The sequence below is a fragment of the Pyrus communis genome, chromosome 6 (genome assembly GCF_041283825.1).
Source record: "Pyrus communis isolate YQ-2024b chromosome 6, ASM4128382v1, whole genome shotgun sequence".
NCBI classification, from domain to species: Eukaryota; Viridiplantae; Streptophyta; class Magnoliopsida; order Rosales; family Rosaceae; genus Pyrus; species Pyrus communis.
Window position 1 is genome coordinate 10,153,240 of NC_142570.1, and position 18,633 is coordinate 10,171,872.

The 18,633-nt window shown below is 34.8% G+C and overlaps 3 protein-coding genes across 4 annotated transcripts; 1 reads left to right on the forward strand and 2 right to left on the reverse strand.

Annotated features, from left to right (window-relative positions):
- Positions 1-745: 745 nt before the first annotated feature.
- Positions 746-1,643, reverse strand: LOC137709802 (protein SPIRAL1-like 5). The gene is made up of 2 exons (XM_068448785.2): positions 1,331-1,643; positions 746-1,164 (listed from the first exon to the last, which is right to left on the reverse strand). The coding sequence occupies exons 1-2, from the start codon at positions 1,571-1,573 to the stop codon at positions 1,090-1,092; spliced, it is 318 nt and encodes a 105-aa protein (XP_068304886.1). The 5' UTR covers positions 1,574-1,643; the 3' UTR covers positions 746-1,089.
- Positions 1,644-11,363: 9,720 nt separating this feature from the next.
- Positions 11,364-13,543, forward strand: LOC137711109 (beta-carotene hydroxylase 2, chloroplastic). Of its 2 annotated transcripts, XM_068450315.2 has the most exons (7): positions 11,364-12,028; positions 12,120-12,179; positions 12,280-12,351; positions 12,482-12,616; positions 12,802-12,927; positions 13,007-13,063; positions 13,153-13,543. In XM_068450315.2, exons 1-7 carry the CDS (start codon positions 11,636-11,638, stop codon positions 13,225-13,227), a joined length of 918 nt encoding a protein of 305 aa, XP_068306416.2. In that variant the 5' UTR covers positions 11,364-11,635; the 3' UTR covers positions 13,228-13,543. The 2 variants fall into 2 exon arrangements, with proteins under 2 accessions (XP_068306416.2, XP_068306417.2); XM_068450316.2 differs by lacking the exon at positions 12,482-12,616.
- A 2,941-nt stretch (positions 13,544-16,484) lies between these two features.
- LOC148696272 (LYR motif-containing protein At3g19508-like) lies at positions 16,485-16,822 on the reverse strand. Its single transcript, XM_088695157.1, has 2 exons — positions 16,628-16,822; positions 16,485-16,538 (listed from the first exon to the last, which is right to left on the reverse strand). Exons 1-2 carry the CDS (start codon positions 16,820-16,822, stop codon positions 16,485-16,487), a joined length of 249 nt encoding a protein of 82 aa, XP_088551283.1.
- Between the last annotated feature and the right edge of the window lie 1,811 nt (positions 16,823-18,633).

Here is an 18,633-nt window from a genome sequence, read left to right on the forward strand (position 1 = left end):
TATAAACATATATATGAATAATATAAGGTGATGATGATCCAATCGACAAAATGCTACTTATCTAAGTGGAGTTGGTTTATGTCTAACATTCAAAGGACATGCAGAATATAAGGAAAAGTTGGTTCCAGGAACAAATTTTCAGTTTCCGCCATAACATTAAGAAACAGAAAAATAATCAAGCTAGGGAGAGATAAGAAAAAGTACGTACGTAATAGTTTATTCAAGTTTTATGATTAAACATAAATTGCGATAACTACACAAGCTATACATGAAGGTTGAAAGCTTTAATCATCGACATGAGATTAACTCAATGTACGTGGAAACGAATAGTATTGTTTCCATGGCCATGAATTAATTAAACAAAAAAAAAAACACATCATTGGAAGAATCAATATCAAATGAAATTACTGGAAATCGTAAGCATTAAATTAATTGGAAAATAAATGAAGGAAAAAAAAAAACATATGTGAGAATATAGCATGAGAATACAGAGCCACAACTGGAAGACGTAGAAAGACCAAACCATGAACTAAATTTCCACTAGTTGGTAAGAAAAAATCAATACAGAAGCTAAGGAAAAGAAAAAACGAGTACCAGTTCGATTTAGTGAGAACATAGTTGGCAATCTTCAAAGTTCAAACGAACCCCAAAACGGGGTCATTTTCGAGTTTCCAAATCTGGCAGTGTGTATGATAGACAAACAATTCTACATATAATTGGACCATACATAATTCAAATACCAAAAGAAAACTTAAAATCATATACTCATACATAGCAGTGTAATATTACAAACTTAGCAAACCCCAAATATATATATATATATATGCTAACCTAGCCAATAAATTCCATCATAAGGGGAGATATTAAAACGTACATTTTTTGTAGTTATATACCCAGTCTTTGATCTTCATCTTCGTGTTCCCAGCCTCCAAATATAAAGCAAACAAATTGAAGTACGTACCCTTGCAAATCTCACACTTATGGGGACTGATAGATCCCTCTTATTATACACAAGTTTTTCTTAATTTCTCCCAAAATCACAATCAAAATATATATTAGCTAGGTAGAATTTGGGAGAAATTAAAGTACTCACTTAGCTCCAAACAAGTACCCAAGTGATGAATCTCCACCAGGAGCTGATTTAACTTTTGTTGTCGGACGATCCTGAATAAATATCATTTGGTAGAAAAATACATTATAAATTTATAATAATTAAGGTGTAGCAGCAGAGTTGAATTCTCAAAATTTAGTTCATATACAAAAAATAAAAAATAAAAAATAAAAAATATAAAAATAAAAAATAAAAAACAAAAAAATAAGGAGCGCTTACAGTTAAGAAGTTCCCAGAATTTTGGCCCTCAGCTCTGTGATAGTTGTTGGAATTTTTTTGTTTTTCTGAAGAGTTAGTAGGAGTATCTGGAGGCTTAAATTCAGTGCTGGAATCAAATCTATCGATGCCATATGGGGGTATTACTGGCTTAGCTGTTGGAGGTGGACTTTGTTTCTGATCATCTGAGCCAAACAAGTACCCCAATGAGCTTTGTCCCCCACCATAGCTCCCACCTCTACTCATGGCTGCAACTTAATTTGACAATTTCAAGATCTATTTGTCCAAAGTTAGAGGTATAGGAGAAACAAAGAGAACCCTAATATATATAAACAAATTATGTGTGAAATCTATGTGCATATTTTTCGATGGGTTGATGACGATGTATCTTACCTAATTTGTCATTATTTTCTTTATTGATTAATAATATCAACTTTAATCGTATGGTGCATAATAATATAGGTTAGAAAGGGCATCTGATGGATTGAGTAATTGCCCTTGTTGCATGGTGGTGATGTATGTGTATGTGATTGTCTAATAGACTCTACATGTAATACGTTCCATGATCCATCCATTGTTGGAATCCCATTCATCCCAGATCGGCTAGAGGGAAAGGAGAGAAGCACTTTGAATAGAATTACCCCACTCTAACTAATATCGAGGCCTTTTGTGATAAAACCCCACACCTGACGGATTGGACAGGTGGTAAAGTGGGGACAGTATCGATGTTGTTGGAGTGGGCCCTCGACCAGTCGACCTGAAAATTTCTACATGGTATTAGAGCCAGGGGACGGGCTCGTACTGCCACGTGATTGGTGGGTCCCCATTTGGCCCCGCGTGTTGGGTGAGCCCCGACTTGGCTCCACGTGGTTGCCGATGTGTGGACCTCCACGTGCGACCCACAAAATGGGGTTTCATGTGCGGTGGCATGTTGGAATCCCATTTATCCCACATCGGCCAGAGGGAAAGGAGAGAAGCACTTTGAATAGAATTACCCCACTCTAACTAACACCGAGGCCTTTTGTGATAAAACCTCACACCTGACGGATTGGGCAGGTGGTAAAGTGGGGACAGTATCAATGTTGTTGGAGTGGACCCTTAGCTCGTCAACCTGAAAACTTCTACATCCATAGTTAAATCCCTCTTGTTCTTTTATTGAAATGCTCAATCATTAAAAGACAATTGTTCAAGCATTCATGCAATAGGGAATGACTTAACTCCATATAACTTCATGTAATATTTCTTAATTCTTTGATGTGGGACTTTAAACTTTATATTCTGACATGCTCTCTCAAGTGTGACGAATTTTTTAATCTAGCTAGCACGTGGATAGTTTTAATTGAGTGACATGCAACATATGTGGATGTTGGTTGTCACATTTGGGCAAACTCAACACCATGAATTGCCATGATGAATGAAGTTAATTCCACTCTAAAAACTAATTAATTGACAATAAGGAGAGTAACCATGCCAAATTTCTTCACTCTCCAGTGACGGACTTTGAACTTCATATCCTTACAATTATTAGTATTTGTTTTGTTAAGGGTTGTGGGAAAGAAAATATTTAATTTGAGGGACAATAGTGATGAAGTATGTAATTGTAACTATACTCAAATTGTTACTTTAATTATGAAGGCTTTGGAAAGTAATGTTATTTTATACATCAAATAATGGGGATGAAAGATTCAAATTCACGACAACAAATATAAGGATGAATGTTCTTTAACTAACTGAGTTACAAGCACCCTACAAGTTTTAAAAAACATTTTACTGGCCTAGAAAATGCAAATAAAAAGAAGAATACAAATCAATTATAATTATACAACTACTCACTGATGCAGGTCATTAATACCGTTGGAAAACTAATACTGATCTTATATAAATTGATTGGAAATTAAAAGCGGTGTCTTTTGATAGAAAGATTTGTCTGTCCACACTTGAATTTAAATCAATAGTTACAATTTTTTACTCTTCATGAATAGTCACTACTTTTTAAAAATGTATCTTAACCTTTATAAATAGGCAAGTCCCCCCGTAGTCATGAATCATTGTTTGATATTTGCATAGTCTAAATATATGGTGCACTAAATGCTAGAATACGAGAGAGTGTTCAACAAATTGTAGTCCATTAAAGCCTTATCTTTGTAGTGTTAACATCGTAAGGATGTGGTCGGTGTATTTTGGGAGAAGGGTGCCGATCAACCATGAACAACGTAGAGAGATGTAAATTGTCTTAAGGGTACATAATGTGGAACATTCGCCTTGAGTATTTTTGTTTTTGAGATGAAACGATAGAGGTTTTAGCCAAATTTGTTGCCACCGTACTGGCGATTTGAGGGTAACACATCCAAATTTTGAAATCATCTACACCCAAACTCAAAGGACTAAGATGACATTCCAAAACCAAAGTAACTTAATTCCTCATTTTGGCATTGGTTTTTCTCATGTGTATGCATTAAATTTAATATTTAATTGCATGATTATTTGTTCAAAATTTTATGTGATTAAATATAGCAATTGAACAAATTTTTTATTTGTTTAATTGCATGATTATTTGTTCAATTTTTTATGTGATTAAATTTAATATTTAATTACATGATTATTTGAGGGTAACCCCATTTTCCCACCAATCGAGACATATAATTTAGCATGAAATAAAATGAAATGTTGTGCTTCTAAACCACATTCAACGAAGTTGATATATATGTGCAAGCACGACATAAATTTTGTTGTTTATTTGTAATATTCCTTTAAATAGTAAACTAGTTTAACATATTGAAAAGAAAGAAAAATTGCTCTAAAACAGTTGCTTCGCAAGGTAGACAGAATTATAAGTTGGTTGAATGTCAAAATCAAGTGGTCTTGATTAGCCTTTGAAAGCAACCTTAACCATGAACTAGTGGTATATGATTACGTAGAAAGTTGATGACTTACATGTCTAGCAACCATTGTTTAGTTATTAATCAGATTCTTAGCCCGTAGAGATTATCTTAATTTCCCTCTCATTTGATTGAAGTTGAGAGATAAGCGTTTACTTAACAGGTTAAAAATGACAATTAGTATTACGATTTAGTGATATTACTTTTCACTTATAAGTGAGAGATCTTAAGTTTGAACCTTATGGATGTTAACATTGTCAAGTTCGAATCCAATTCATTCCTCAACCTCTTAGTATAAATATATCGTTGTATACAAAAATACAACAAAAAAAATAAAATCAATTTTAATAAAACCAATAAACCATGTATTTATGAATCGTACGAGAAGAGCTACATCACTACTACAATAAAGCGACCGATGTGGATCAATGTCCATAGAGCGATATATTAATTAAGAATCTAGTCATGGACTTAGAGATCATATGCAACTCTCAATTAATCTAATAAAACCATGTCTGGAATCGTACAAAAGTGTTATAAGTTACCTCATTACTGTCAAAGCAGGTAAAAATTATATCATAATGGGTTTCAATTTACTGTAGTCCATGATATAATTAACTGTCACCCACTCGACAGGTTCATGTGATTCTTTGGCCTAATTGCAAAAACCCACATTATTGTACGTACTAAAGAACTGCTTAACTGGGGTAAAATCAGTACGATAGTGCACGGATTAGTCTATCAGCATCTATAAAGGGGGGTGTGTGTGTTACATATCAGTACATTAGAGCTGGAAAAAAGAAAAGCCGGAATAGACATAGAGTAATAGTTGTATTTTCTAGCTCACAGTAGTAATTCAAAGGAAAAGAAGAAAAAATCAGTTAAATTCAGATAAATTATTAAAAGAAAACAAAAAGATAGTGATGGTAGGGTTTTCTTTGAAATGAGCACTTAAGCAGCTAGTGTTAGCACTCTTAGAAGTTACAACAACAGAAAATATTAATTAGGATTATACTTTGATGTTTAATTTATTTAAACTTCAAACAAATTCATCAATAACAAAACTAACTTCTTGTTCTTAAGTATAAGTATATAGTTTGCAAATAAGTTCATTCATGAAAGTTGGCAGATATTTATAGTGGTGATGAATCAATGTGTTGAGGTCTTGTCAACCATCGAGTAGTGTTTGTTTGAACCTTTGACAGGGAGAGTTGATGGAGAAAGATATGACACCCTATGGCCCTCAAAGTGAGCAGTATCTGTCATCTGTTTTAGTCTTGGACATCAATTATTTTGAGTGAAATGTCATCAAGATCATTTCTTCATCAGCTATACTCTCTCTCTCTCTCTCTCTCTCTCTCTCCCCGCGCACACACACACACACATGCTATACATATATATATTCTCCCTTCCTGATAGAACAAATGAGATCAGTACAGAATTAGGGCAGACAGTTTCCATATTTGATGATAGCTACTGACCTAGCTAGCAACTGCTTTCAATACTATAATAAGTATGGACTATTGAGGTATAAATATGCATGAAAACTACAAGTACTTGAGTCAAGGACGAAAGGAGAAATGGAATCAGGTGGTTTACCAGGAATTAATGAACTGAAACTTTTTGTATGTAAGGAGGCGCTGAGTGCATGAATTGAAATGCATGAGTGAAGGACTCGAGATGATTTTGTGCTGTGCTATGCTTGGAAAATCAACCAGTGTGAAAATTGCAGATAATAAAAGAAACCTAGTTGATAACTGTTTTATTTTTAATTTTTGGTTTTCACTTCGTACCTGTGATCGAGGGAAATTCAAAAGTGAATGAGAGATGAAAGAAGGATTGTGGTAGAGATCGATGTCGAGGAAATGTATAAGGAAAGACACAAAATCAAAATTTGTCCATTTGATAACCATTTTACTTTTCTGAAAACTGAAACACTTTTTTCTTTGTCGAAACCTAAGATTACACCCCGAAGAGTAAGACTAACCCCTAACAGAGTAGGGATGGAAATTCTAACTTTTAAACCCGATAACCGTGGATAACTATCTGAATGGAACAAATTTAGGTATGAACTTTCGGGTATATTTTGGATATGGGGAAAAACCGTGCATATTATTCGGTTATGGTTTTGGATATGGTTATAGGGGTCCCCGATCTGTGTTCGTACCCGAATCATATATATATATATATATGTATGTATGTATGTATGTATGTATATTCGTTATTTGCTGAACCCATTACCTTGATAATACAAAAGTTGCATTGTTTTAGTTGCATTTGTGAGAAACTTCAAAAGTTTTGAATCAAAATCAATGAGAATTCAATGGTGCTTAGGGAGATATCAAAGATCAGCCAACATCAATTTTCATTAGCACTCCAAACTTTCTACATTTAGAAAGAAAAATATACTTGTAAGGAGTGCAAAATGAGATTTCTAGCGTACCAATAACAGTTCCCATTTTAAATTCAATGCTTTAATTTTAATACTCCACAAGACCCATTCATTGAATCATTTTATACATCAAATATTTAATGACTAAATTAATATCTACTAAATTATAATGCATCAATTGAACGAGTATATTTTTTGTATTGACGAAGATGGATATAACTGTTAACCTATGGGGAATCCATTATGGTTATAGATAATTCCCAATGGTAATTTGCGATTATGGATATGGTTAATTTTCATGGTTATAGGATGGATACAGTATTTCCATCCCCAAACCGAACCATTTGACAAAGGCTAAATGCTTTAATTCTAGCCCACCACTAGTCATAGTCAAACAACACATGTCTCCTCAAAACTTTTAACCAGAGAAGTGTTTTTGCCAATTTCGTGCCTCAAACCCAGACCAGGGAGCAAACTTGACTTGGAATTCTACCATATTTCCACTGGATCACTACTATGGTTGAAAACTGAAATACTTGTTTGGTAATTTTTTTCCCTACTTTAACTAGGAAAAAAAAAATGAAAAAATGTAATCATTTTATGATGGGTCAAGATTGTCAACATTTTCAAAAGCAAAAATGTAGGCTGATGGGCCGAGCTATATGACTTAAAATGTGAATTGACTGAAAATTTAAAGAAAGCAGTAAAAATCTACAAGATTCAGGCCATGAAGGACAATTTAATGCTAAAGGAGCCCACCGAGACCACTGACATTAGATTGGGCTTAGTACCACACATATGCTTCTAAGAGGAAATCGTGGTGGTTGGAATGACATATCAACGAAATCATACCATGCACAGGGTGGTAGAACTGTAAGAGTTTTAGATCTCAGGGATTGTGGGCACTGTTCACTTCGAAGGAAAGCTTTGATTGATTTCACGAAGGTCCTAAGCTTGAAGGCTTCTGACTCTTTTTATAGGTAGTTGAAAGGGAGTGCCTCAATCATATAGTTGAGCTGGAGTAAGGGTAGATCAATCATTTTGAATTGTTTTCACTTTCACTCATTCTTCTTTATTCCTTCCCCACACCCCTCCCCCCAACAAAAAAAAAAACACGCTTGTTCATCGTCATTTCTCCTATATACTTTCCTTATATTTCAAACATCAAATGTGAAAACAAAAAACAAGAAACAAAATGCTTATGAAACATATGCCTAAATAACTTGAATATTTATAGAAGCTTAGAGAGGAAGTTTAGAGAGAAAGCAACTTTACTGAATATACCTCATACTTTCATTAACAATAATCAGAAGTTACATTTGGTATTTATAGCATTGAGCTAAGATAGCAATTCACAGTTTTACCCTTACCTATCCTAGCTTATTACATATACAATTATAACAAAGTACACAATTAGAAACTAACTGTGATGACTATACTTGATGCTCTTTACACCCCCTCCAAGGTTAACTTGGTATCAGAGGAACCAAGAGTAGCATCGATCAAATCACGATTAGTAACCAGTGCTTCATCTGTAGTTAAAGAATCATAGATATCTTTGATTTGCTACAAATACTTAGAAATTGACAGAGAGCCTTTCTGAAGAGATTGAAGGTGAGATCGTAGTGGATGAATATGTACATCAGATACACCACCAAATTGTTGTTCAAATTTGAGCCACAGATCTCGAGAAGATGAAACACCAACATTGAATGGAATTACTTATTCAGATAAGGCAAAGCTTAATCAGATGAGGAGATTATGATATTTTCATATCAAAGCTCAAAAGCTGGATTGAGCGAATGATCTGGAAGCACCGGGAAAGACACAGTTCAGTTCCATCAATGATACCAATCAACTTGTAGCATATGAGAATCATAGCAAACAAAGCACGCCATGGAAGATAATTGTAGCGCTTGAGCTTTATCGGAACCATGCCGCCAAAATTCTAAATCGTAAGAGAAGTATATGAATTTGAGAAGTTGGGGTTTCACGAAGATGAATTTTGGTGCGGAAGTGACACCGACTCAATTGGAGATGAAGATTTCGATAGAGACACCATGACATTCAAGAATTGAGAGATGAAATTCAAGAACTTAGCAGGACAATTAAAGAGTTGAAGAACAACAATCTTCGAAGATTAGAAAAAGTGAGCGAAAGCTTGAGAGGTCCAAGATGCCTGTAGGCAAAAGGCGAGAGAGAGATACCATATAGAAGCTTAGAGAGGAAGCTTAGAGAGGAAGCTTAGAGAGAAAGCATAGAGAGAAAGCAACTTTATTGAATATACCTCATACTTTCATTAACAATAATTATAAGTTACATTTGGTATTTATAGCATTGAGCTATGATGACAATTGAAAGTTTTACCCTTTGCTATATAAGCTTATTACATACACAGTTATAACAAACTATACAATTAGAAACTAACTTTGATGAATATACTTGATGCTATATAATATTTACTGCCGCTAGTAATGGCTTTGGTTATTTCCTTGCAGCATTTATCATGTTATTTTCCATTGTAATATTTTCAAACTAATGCAAGCAAACTGTAGAGAAATCCATTCACAGAAACATTATCTGCATGTTGGCCTCACCACATAACAGGCATTAAGTTGGTTCGTTTAGGAACTGTTTTTTGTTTTCTTTTACGCCTTAAGCATTAAGGAATTGATGCGGTTGGATATGGATACTGTGGAACCTCATGAGTGAGTGATGAAAAGAGATTAAGGTAATGAAATAATGATGAAAATTTGAGTCGACCTAGGAAGTTTATTAGAAGTTTAGAACTGGGAAAAGGAAGTGAAGGTATGACAGAGACCTACTGACCAAGCTGACTGAGAAACAAGGGAGCTCCACCTGTATGCTCTTTACTGAACATTACACGTAAAAGTGTGAAGTATTGGGTCCCAAATTGTAAAAAGGCGGAATATCCCTTATTGATAATCACATGATGGGGATACATGAAGATCGCCCAGATATCTATATGCAAAAATATATGAGACAAATATGTTGGATTCATGTAAAAATGAACAAACCGGTGACATCCTGTTGAGAAAGATATGAAAATGGGGGTGACTTCGGAGAAACTTTTAAGTTCAAGCTAAGATTAACAGATATTGTCGATATTTCTATCACATCTGTTAAATATCTAAAACTCTTATATTTTGTCCAACCTAGTGTTTGACAATCCCTAAAGTTTCAATTTAAATTTTCATCATTACCACCGAAAGCAACCGATATCGATATCAATATTCGATACATCCATCGATATTTTCACAAATTTGTATATCGGTATTTCCACCGATACTGATATTTTAAACACTGGTCTTAGACTGAATATAATATCTGTCCTAAAATTTACATACTCAAACAAACATCTACGGACATAATTGGCACAAGAACCTTTTCATACGTAATTAGACATTTAGCACAATACAACATGATATGTATGTATGTATGTATGTATGTATGTATACATTGAACTACTTACCTGTCATCTGTCAATTACCATTTGATATTTGGAGGATGTTAACTTAAACATCTTATAATATAAGGTTTAGAGTTTTTGATTTAGAGTTTGTGGTGGTAAACCCTAAACCTATATCTCCTTCTTTGATGATAAACACACAACATAGCCAATGTACAACAAAAGTATGGAAATTATATGATGGGTATAGCCCAACATTTTCTTAGACTTTTGCCCATGAGAAACGAAGGCCCATAAAACAGAGATAGTAAAGCCCTAATTCTAACACAAGCCCTGCGGCTGCAACAGTTGTGTGTTGCCGATTGATTCACTAAGGTATAAAACAGATATAATTCATGCGACGATATATATTTAATACAATCTTTATTTGACTGTTTAATATAATTATGTGAATATATGTAATTAATATAATCATTATTTGACCATAGAGATAATAATTGTATTAAATACATGTACGTATTATAACCAAATCTCAAAAATTAAACCATTTTCTGGATATAAAGAGGGTTTCCTTGACATGATCACTGTGTTTTGCTTACAAACCTCACCTTACTCTCAAATTTACCAAAGGAAAGTTACTTTCACACACCATTTTTAGTTTCTCTCACACTCATCTTTATGTACAATCATTAGATTAAACAAATCAAACAAAATCAATGAGCATGATTAAACAGGAGTGTGTAAGAAAAAAAAAAGATACGTGAAAATCACTTCCCCTTACCAAACTGACAAGGTGGAATGATTTGGGCAGTGACTCAAATTCAGCGAGTCATATTTTTTTGTAGTACCCAAAAATTGGATAGGGATCATGATACAGTTGATCATCAGCGGTTGACTCAAGTGCCTCTTTAATTGTACAAAATAGTTGCCTCCAAAAGACAAAACTAAACAGGAGTGTACAAGTAAACATCACTTCCATTATTAAAGTTGTTATCGGTAACAACTAAGATAAACTTATACCACCAGTACTTCCTTTCATTACCATTCATCATTTCAATAATCCTCAATCAATAATACTTAGAGTTGTTACATACATGTTTGCTCACTAGATAAATTTTAAAGTTTCCAAAAAGTATGAAAACAAAAAACAGAACGAAACAAAAATGTGTTCGTAACTTCTTGATGTGAATATGTGCTCAATTTGAGAGAGAAACAAAAAAAACCATATTACAAGTGTTTGGGCTCTATGCATACTTGACTAAAAGGGATGTGTAAGGGTATTGGCTGGTGAAGATTCAAGTAGTACCAAATATGTAATCGCAAAAAATTGAATTTAAATAAGAAAAGAAAGTTTTGTACCCAAAGCAACTAGTAACATGCCACCCTAACCCCCATGGTTGCCCAGAAACAGAAAGTCCTCTTATAAGTAAACACTCAACTAATTATAATGGCTGAAGCTGAAAGCCTTAATTATACGCCCCCTCTGCACCTAAAACTACACTCTGTCCCATCCCATCTTTTCCTCAAAAGCACTTTTAATTTCCAGCTTCTACTTCTCTCTCAGTTTCAAGCTGTTTTCTAAAGTCAAAGCTCGAAGCTTTAAGGGCATGGCGACCGGAGTTTCGGTGTCTTCAGTCACCTTAACTAACAGTTTCGAACGAAAAACTCCGTTTTCTGGAAAACCCATCTCAGAAACGAGCCCCTCTTTGCTTTTAGCTTCTTCATCAATTCACTTCAACAGGAAGAGATGGAAGAGCATGCGCTCAGTCATGGAGAAGAAAGCGGAGAATGATCATGCAAAAGTTAAGGACGACATGACTGTGACTAAAGCCTTGGAAGACACGGAGAAGTTGAATATTATAACACTGCGTGCGTCGGAGAGATTGGAGAGGAAGAGATCAGAGAGGTATACTTACCTTGTTGCTGCAATCATGTCCAGCCTTGGAGTCACTTCAGCTGCTGCCATGGCTGTTTACTATAGATTTTATTGGCAAACAGAGGTAAAACTAATTTCATTTTTATATTTAAAATTGGATTAACTTTCATTTTCTTGACATGGGTTTTAAATTTTGATTAATTTTTATGAAACAGGTTGGTGAATATCTTCTTCCTGAAATGTTTGGAACATTTGCTCTCTCTGTGGGATCTGCTGTACGTACGTAATGCAATTAAAAATCATGAAAATTTCATTGATCAAATTCTTTATTTTTGCAATGAAATTAATTTAAACACGTTTTGTGTAACTCCAAAGGTGGGGATGGAGTTTTGGGCAAGGTGGGCTCATAGAGCTCTGTGGCATGCTTCACTGTGGCAGATGCATGAGGTAAGCCCTACACAACTCCCAACTCTAATAATCTAAATTTTTCCCATGCAAGATTTGTTACTGTAGTGACCCCGATTTTAATTTTTAATTTTTTATGTTTTTTAATTTTTTATTTTTTTTACTACGGCAGTCTCACCACCGGCCCCGGGATGGTCCTTTTGAGTTGAACGATGTATTTGCAATAACCAATGCTGTTCCTGCTATTGCCCTTCTTTCTTATGGTTTGTTTAACAAGGGTCTATTTCCAGGACTCTGTTTTGGTGCTGTAAGTACTTTTTTTTTCTAGTCAAACCCTAATATTAATATTGAAGGGGTTTAAAGGTTATTCAATCTCGGATCTCTACAGGTACTTTGTCCGTATTTGGTCGATAACTTGTAGGTGCTATATATTGATTATCCGATGTTAGATTGGTCAATTAAAGGGGTGACTAATTTTTATTTTTTATATAGGGTTTAGGAATCACAACATTTGGGATGGCCTACATGTTTGTGCACGATGGACTTGTCCACCGTCGATTTCCGGTAGGGCCAATCGCAGATGTTCCTTATTTACGAAAAGTTGCTGCAGCCCACCAGGTAAATTACATTGATTTTGTGGTTCAAATTGTCATTGTGTTTTTTTTTCCTTAATGTATTTTCCTGTAAATTTTAATAGCTTCATCACTCATGCATCTTCAATGGAGTCCCATATGGGTTGTTCTTGGGACCTAAGGTAATACGCAGCCCTAATGCTTTTAAACAAACTAATTAAGGTTCTTAATTTCTGTTAAATTTCAATTAAATATGCGAATTGTGTTGCAGGAAATAAAGGAAGTTGGGGGCATGGAAGAATTGGAAAAGGAAGTCCAGCGCATGGCTAGGAAATCCAACAGTTGATGATAATATTGTTTCTTTCTGCTTGCTTATTGCTTCAATTTGTCAAAGTCCTTGAGAAAAATTAAGAGAGGGAAGAGTGGGGGACTTCTTCAAAAATCACAAAGAGCAGACGTGCAAGCAAGTGCTTATGGCTTAAGGACAATGTTGAGGTATTATAGTGAGACAAGCAAAATAGGAATTTAGGAAACTTCACCCCTGCCATCAAATTGTCTACAACTCCTTAAACTGTAATCACTATCCATTTATATGGAACTAGCTTGGTTGGGACTCAAGTGCCTCTTAAACTTCATCTATGCCATCAAATTGGTTACATGCATTGTTTTGACCTTTCTAATGCTCTGCTAGACCTGGCAACAACTTGTTTGCACGAAACGAAAAATTCAACAATGTCTGAATTGCCTTAACGTATTTGGATTGAAACAAAATTAAACCTAGATCTTGCTTAAATATCTATATTTACTGATCACTATATTCCATAGATATCGAGCATCTCCATGGTATTCGTATTGCAACTTGTTCTATCCTGATTTTTTTTTTTTTTTTTTTTTTTTTAACTCTATACAGACAACAATCTGGTGCTACTTTTTTTAGTTCAATGGAATATATTTTTACTTCAATTTTGGGTAAATATTTTACTTCAATTTGGGTAAATATCTCAAAATCATTCGGACAAACCACAGCATTGACTTTTAAATATCGAAAAGACGAGTTCTAAAGTGCATGGTTAAAAGATTATGACTGGATATTTTGCTCTCGTTTATTGTTGTTCGGCATTGCTCCTTTAAAATGAAGTTTCAGGTAATATTTGCCAAACAAGTGAAACGGATCAGACGGTGCTGCTGCTCAATATTTTAGCAAATCGGATTTGGTTTGGATTTTCCCAGTCAATAATTCAACCGATGTAATTCTCATTCTAATTCATTCTTCTCTTTTTTTAATCCATAACTTTTTCTCATTTATGTAAGCAAGCATGTCAATAATCCAATGAAATTCGAGAAAAATAAAGGAGGCACAAGTACTACTCGTTCTTTAAAATGTGTAAATAAACATGTTGATAGTAAAAAGTAATACTCTATGTAGCTCTCCTTGCAAACCTAAGCACCTGCGCCTATTGTCGGCATCTCCTAGTATCCAAAGTTGTTGGGATCTTTAGGTCTCGTGATCTTTTATTGTAATTTCTCTTTGTTAAGCATTTAGCCTCATTGTTAACTTATAAAATTACCCTTTATTCTATTTTAAATCTCAAAATTTAATGTTTCTAGGTAGTAAGGTCTCACTTTCTAATTGGTTCTCGCCTTACTAATATTTTTCTTTTTCAATCAATCCGCTTATTTCACATGTTTTATTTCTTTTGTCTACAGTTTAATTTTCAGTGTACATGTCATTTTTCTAGTTAATTATACAATTTGGTGCCATAGTCACACCATAAACATATGTTATAATATGTGTGTAGATGTGGAGCATATATAGATTTGATATTTCATGGAGTATATTATAGATTTGATATTTCATGAAGTATATTATAGATTTGGTAGTTCATGCATGGAGTTTGGAATTATATTAATATTTGCTTTCATGGAAACATATTTGTGGTTGTATCGTATATATGTGCTGGGAAGTTTGCTGCTTTTAATTGGCATTGCCGTTATTTGACCAGCTTTCTATGCCCTTAACTCTTTCGTCACGATTCATGTTTCCTATTCTCTCCTTGAAATTGGCCACAATACCAGTAAGTGCGCCAGCTCTAGTGACTCATGCATGACTCAACTCTAAATTTAATACATCAATATTTGTATATCGTCGTTAGAAAACAGCAAGCTTGTTCGTGTACGTAGTCACATATGCGAACCTTCTCTAGGGAATTGATGACCACGAGCCACAGCTGGTTCATGTACATGGTCACATAAGTTAAGCTTCTGTATCTAGGAGATGACCTCAAAACTGATTTTCATCTTGTCATCATTTAATTATTATTTGTTTGCACTGAGCAAGTGTGACTTAAGTACGTAGTCAAGATCATCAAGAGAAATTCTTACTTACAATCACCCTATATAGTCATTGTGTAGAGTTTGATGCAATCCTATACAAAGACTTTGTACGTATTGATTAATTAATGGAGTAATATTTTCATAGCCACTCAAGAACATGACATATAACTCAAAATCAATTTTTCAGTCATCGTCATCTATTTATTTTCTTGTGTAAGCAAGTGAAGACTTAGATATAAAACAAGATTGTCGTGAAAAATTCTTACGTACAATTGCCGTATACAAATTTTTTCATCGTCAACTAGTCACACGAGTCACTCATGAGCATGAGGCATACGGCATACCTCAAAAGTCAAAACCAATTTTCCTGCCATCATCATCTATTTGTAATTTATTTGTGCCGAGCAAGTGACGACTGAAATGCGAAGTCAAAATTTTCAAGAGAACTATTGTATACAGTTTTCTCATCAGCAACTAGTGACTTGATGAGGAATTAATACAACGCAGGGTCAAAGGTTAGGTGATGGCTGCGAGCTAATTTTCAAGAGAACTTTCATGAAAATGGCTGAATTAAGTTTATTTTAATAAAAAAATCATGCTATAACTTTATTTGATTAAAAAGACTTAAATTTTAATGAAAAATCCTTATTTTTTTAATAAAAATGACAAAAGAACTTAAATTTTAATGAAAAAGACATAATTTTAATATTTAAAAAAAAAAATTCTGACGCGCAGACCCACGAGTCCTCACACAAATTGTTTATAAAACTTTCTACACTATATATGGAACTTAGCGGCACACTGTTTATGAAAACTTATGACACTGTTTATGAAACTTACTATACTGTTTATGAAACTTACTATACTGTTTATGAAACTTATTATTTATTGTACATGCTGATTGTGGCGAATTCACTCCCAATGGAGAAGAGGGCACCATCGAAGCCCTCAAGGGCCTCACCTTTTCGATGGTGGATGTTCTGTTGTGTTGCAAATCCTTTCAACCACTACAGTTATGCACACGCGTTCCTTTCTCTCTTACATTTTAAATGCAAAATCAATTTGAACTCTGAAGAAATCTCTATTTCTTCCCTTTATCAATGTTGGCATTAGGTTTTGTGAAAACTTTACAAAAGTATTCCACATATATTGGCACAGATGATGACTCGGTTAATTCAAGTTTTTCCATTATTATAACTTTAGTCGCATTTTGCAACCTGGATATCTTCGTGATCTTTTGGGCATCACATCCAACACTTGGCAGACGCGCTAAGTGGAGCAGATTTTCTTTAACTTATGGGCTATATAATCGTCCACTGAGTACTACAATCGCAAGAAACCCAAATTGGGTTCACCAGAAACTCACAAGAAAGTGTCGAAAACACACCAAAAAAAATGACAAATTTGTGTACCTTGTTGAGGACCCAGAAGGAGTTATTGTAAGCCCTGAGGAAGAGCTCGTGGAGGGCTTGGTCGTCGTTGGCCTCGACCTCTCTGTAATTGATGAAGTTCTCGCAGGCGTAATTGGCATAGTAAGGTTGAGAGTCCTTTGGCAACCTCCTCACCAATCTCAGAACTTCCGCATAGATTTTCAATGCTTTCTCCATTTCTCAACTTCCGACCCGCCAATCAATGATCACTGCCTCAAAACCCTCCACGAAAACAAAAAAACTCTTGCTTTTCTGAAAAAACGGGCCCTTGTTCATTGCCTAACAAGTTATAATGGGCTAAGTAAGGGCCACACCGAACTTTTGTTAGGTTTTTTTTTTTTTTTTTTTTTTTTTTCTTGCTCTTGTCCTTATCATTAAATAAAGTTAGTAGGTGGTTTTTGGTTAAAACTCAAAGTTTTGAAGCCTTTTTCATTAGTTTTTCTAAATATTAATTGGGGCATTCGATATCCACATATATCAACCACCCATTTGCCTTGGAGTTCAGTGTTTGATTAAACTTTACTTACCTTATGCCTATCGGGCATTTTGCAGTAGATTGGCATACAATGAGGGTTTTTGGGACTACAAAAAGTGGTGAGGAAAGGTGTAAATTTGGAATAGAACTAGGATATCTATGTCGATAATTCACTGTACGTTATAAAAAATTGAAAGTTTTAACGAAACACTCCCGGTACTATTCACTTTTAATGAAAAATCATATTTTTACTTTTCATGGTACTATTCACTTACATCTTTATTTGTCATTTTTCATTAAAACTAAAGTTTTTTTAGGACTTTTCGTTAGTTTTCCTTTAACATTTTTACCAATAAAGTTGATTTGGCAGCTATGGAGAAATAGCATAGATCTTTTTTTGCACATTCCCTATCTCCATCGATAATAGGTCGGTTACATAGAACTACCAAATGTAGCTCTTCGTATACACAACAAGAAAAACCCCTCTACCACCGAACTTGTGTTTGGGCTTTTAAAGGTAGATTTTCCATCAATTTGTACTTTCATTGATAGTTTCCATCAATCTGTATTTTCATTGATGCATTTATCTTCTCTCTCTCTCACACACAAACCTAGAATTCCTTCTCACCACTGCCTACTCCTCCCTTTGATTGGGGTCAGCGGCAACCCCCTTGTTATGGATTTTTGCTCTTTTTTTTGTCTTCCTTTTCTAGTAGTTATGCCCATGGCCTGTCCTTCGGTCGTCTATGGCCATCAGTTTGAGAGGTCACGGCTGGTTTTTCGAGCATTTTTCGCCGCTCCTCGGGTTCATCACTATTTCCCAGCGTTTTTCACCCTTTTGGCTTGTTCAACCATCTTCCCTGCACTATTGTCCTCCTTTTTCAACCCCAAACACTCTTTCTCTTCCATCTTCTTCATTTACTCCTCACGTATATACCATCCTTTTCCACAACCTTTGCCCAAAGCTAAGAGTAGCTCCCCTATTTTGGTCATTAGATCTAAACATTCTTTTCATGGCTCCGCTCCCAACCGACATGCTGAAAAATCGGGGCCACGCGTGATGCGCTTTAGCCCAAAATGAGAGTGTTTTAGATGCCCCTTTAGCCCTATCCCCTTCCCTTTTAAATTTGGTTTTGGTTCTACTTGTTGGGGCTTGTGTTAATGGTTACAATATGATGACTCTTCTTCGGTGTAGTGGTTTTTTGGTGGCAAGGTTTGGTTAGGAAGATCTCTTTGTTGTAGGTTGGAAAATTTTGTGATGCGATACCTTCGTCGAATTTAACCCGGAATTGGTTTTCTTTGAGTGGCTACGCTTGTAGCCACTGGCGAGGTGGTTGTGTCGAAGGCAACGACATATTTCTACTAGTGCGGGATACGATTTAAGGTTTTTTTTTATATTTTTACTGTTTTGTGCTTAAATTGTTTGGGCTTTGTGGTGAGTCGATTTTATATTATATATTTTATGCTATTCTTAGTATATTTTGGTGAGATTTTGATGCTTTAATTTATATTT

Coding starts and splice junctions, on each gene's coding strand:
- LOC137709802 (XM_068448785.2), bottom strand. CDS start 1,573: ATGAGTAGAGGTGGGAGCTATGGTGGGGGACAAAGCTCATTGGGGTAC. Junction 1,165..1,330: donor ATTCTGGGAACTTCTTAACT/GTAAGCGCTCCT, acceptor ATATTTATTCAG/GATCGTCCGACAACAAAAGT.
- LOC137711109 (XM_068450315.2), top strand. CDS start 11,636: ATGGCGACCGGAGTTTCGGTGTCTTCAGTCACCTTAACTAACAGTTTC. Junction 12,180..12,279: donor CTCTCTCTGTGGGATCTGCT/GTACGTACGTAA, acceptor GTAACTCCAAAG/GTGGGGATGGAGTTTTGGGC. Junction 12,928..13,006: donor AAGTTGCTGCAGCCCACCAG/GTAAATTACATT, acceptor AAATTTTAATAG/CTTCATCACTCATGCATCTT.
- LOC148696272 (XM_088695157.1), bottom strand. CDS start 16,822: ATGGAGAAAGCATTGAAAATCTATGCGGAAGTTCTGAGATTGGTGAGG. Junction 16,539..16,627: donor CCTTCTGGGTCCTCAACAAG/GTACACAAATTT, acceptor TTGCGATTGTAG/TACTCAGTGGACGATTATAT.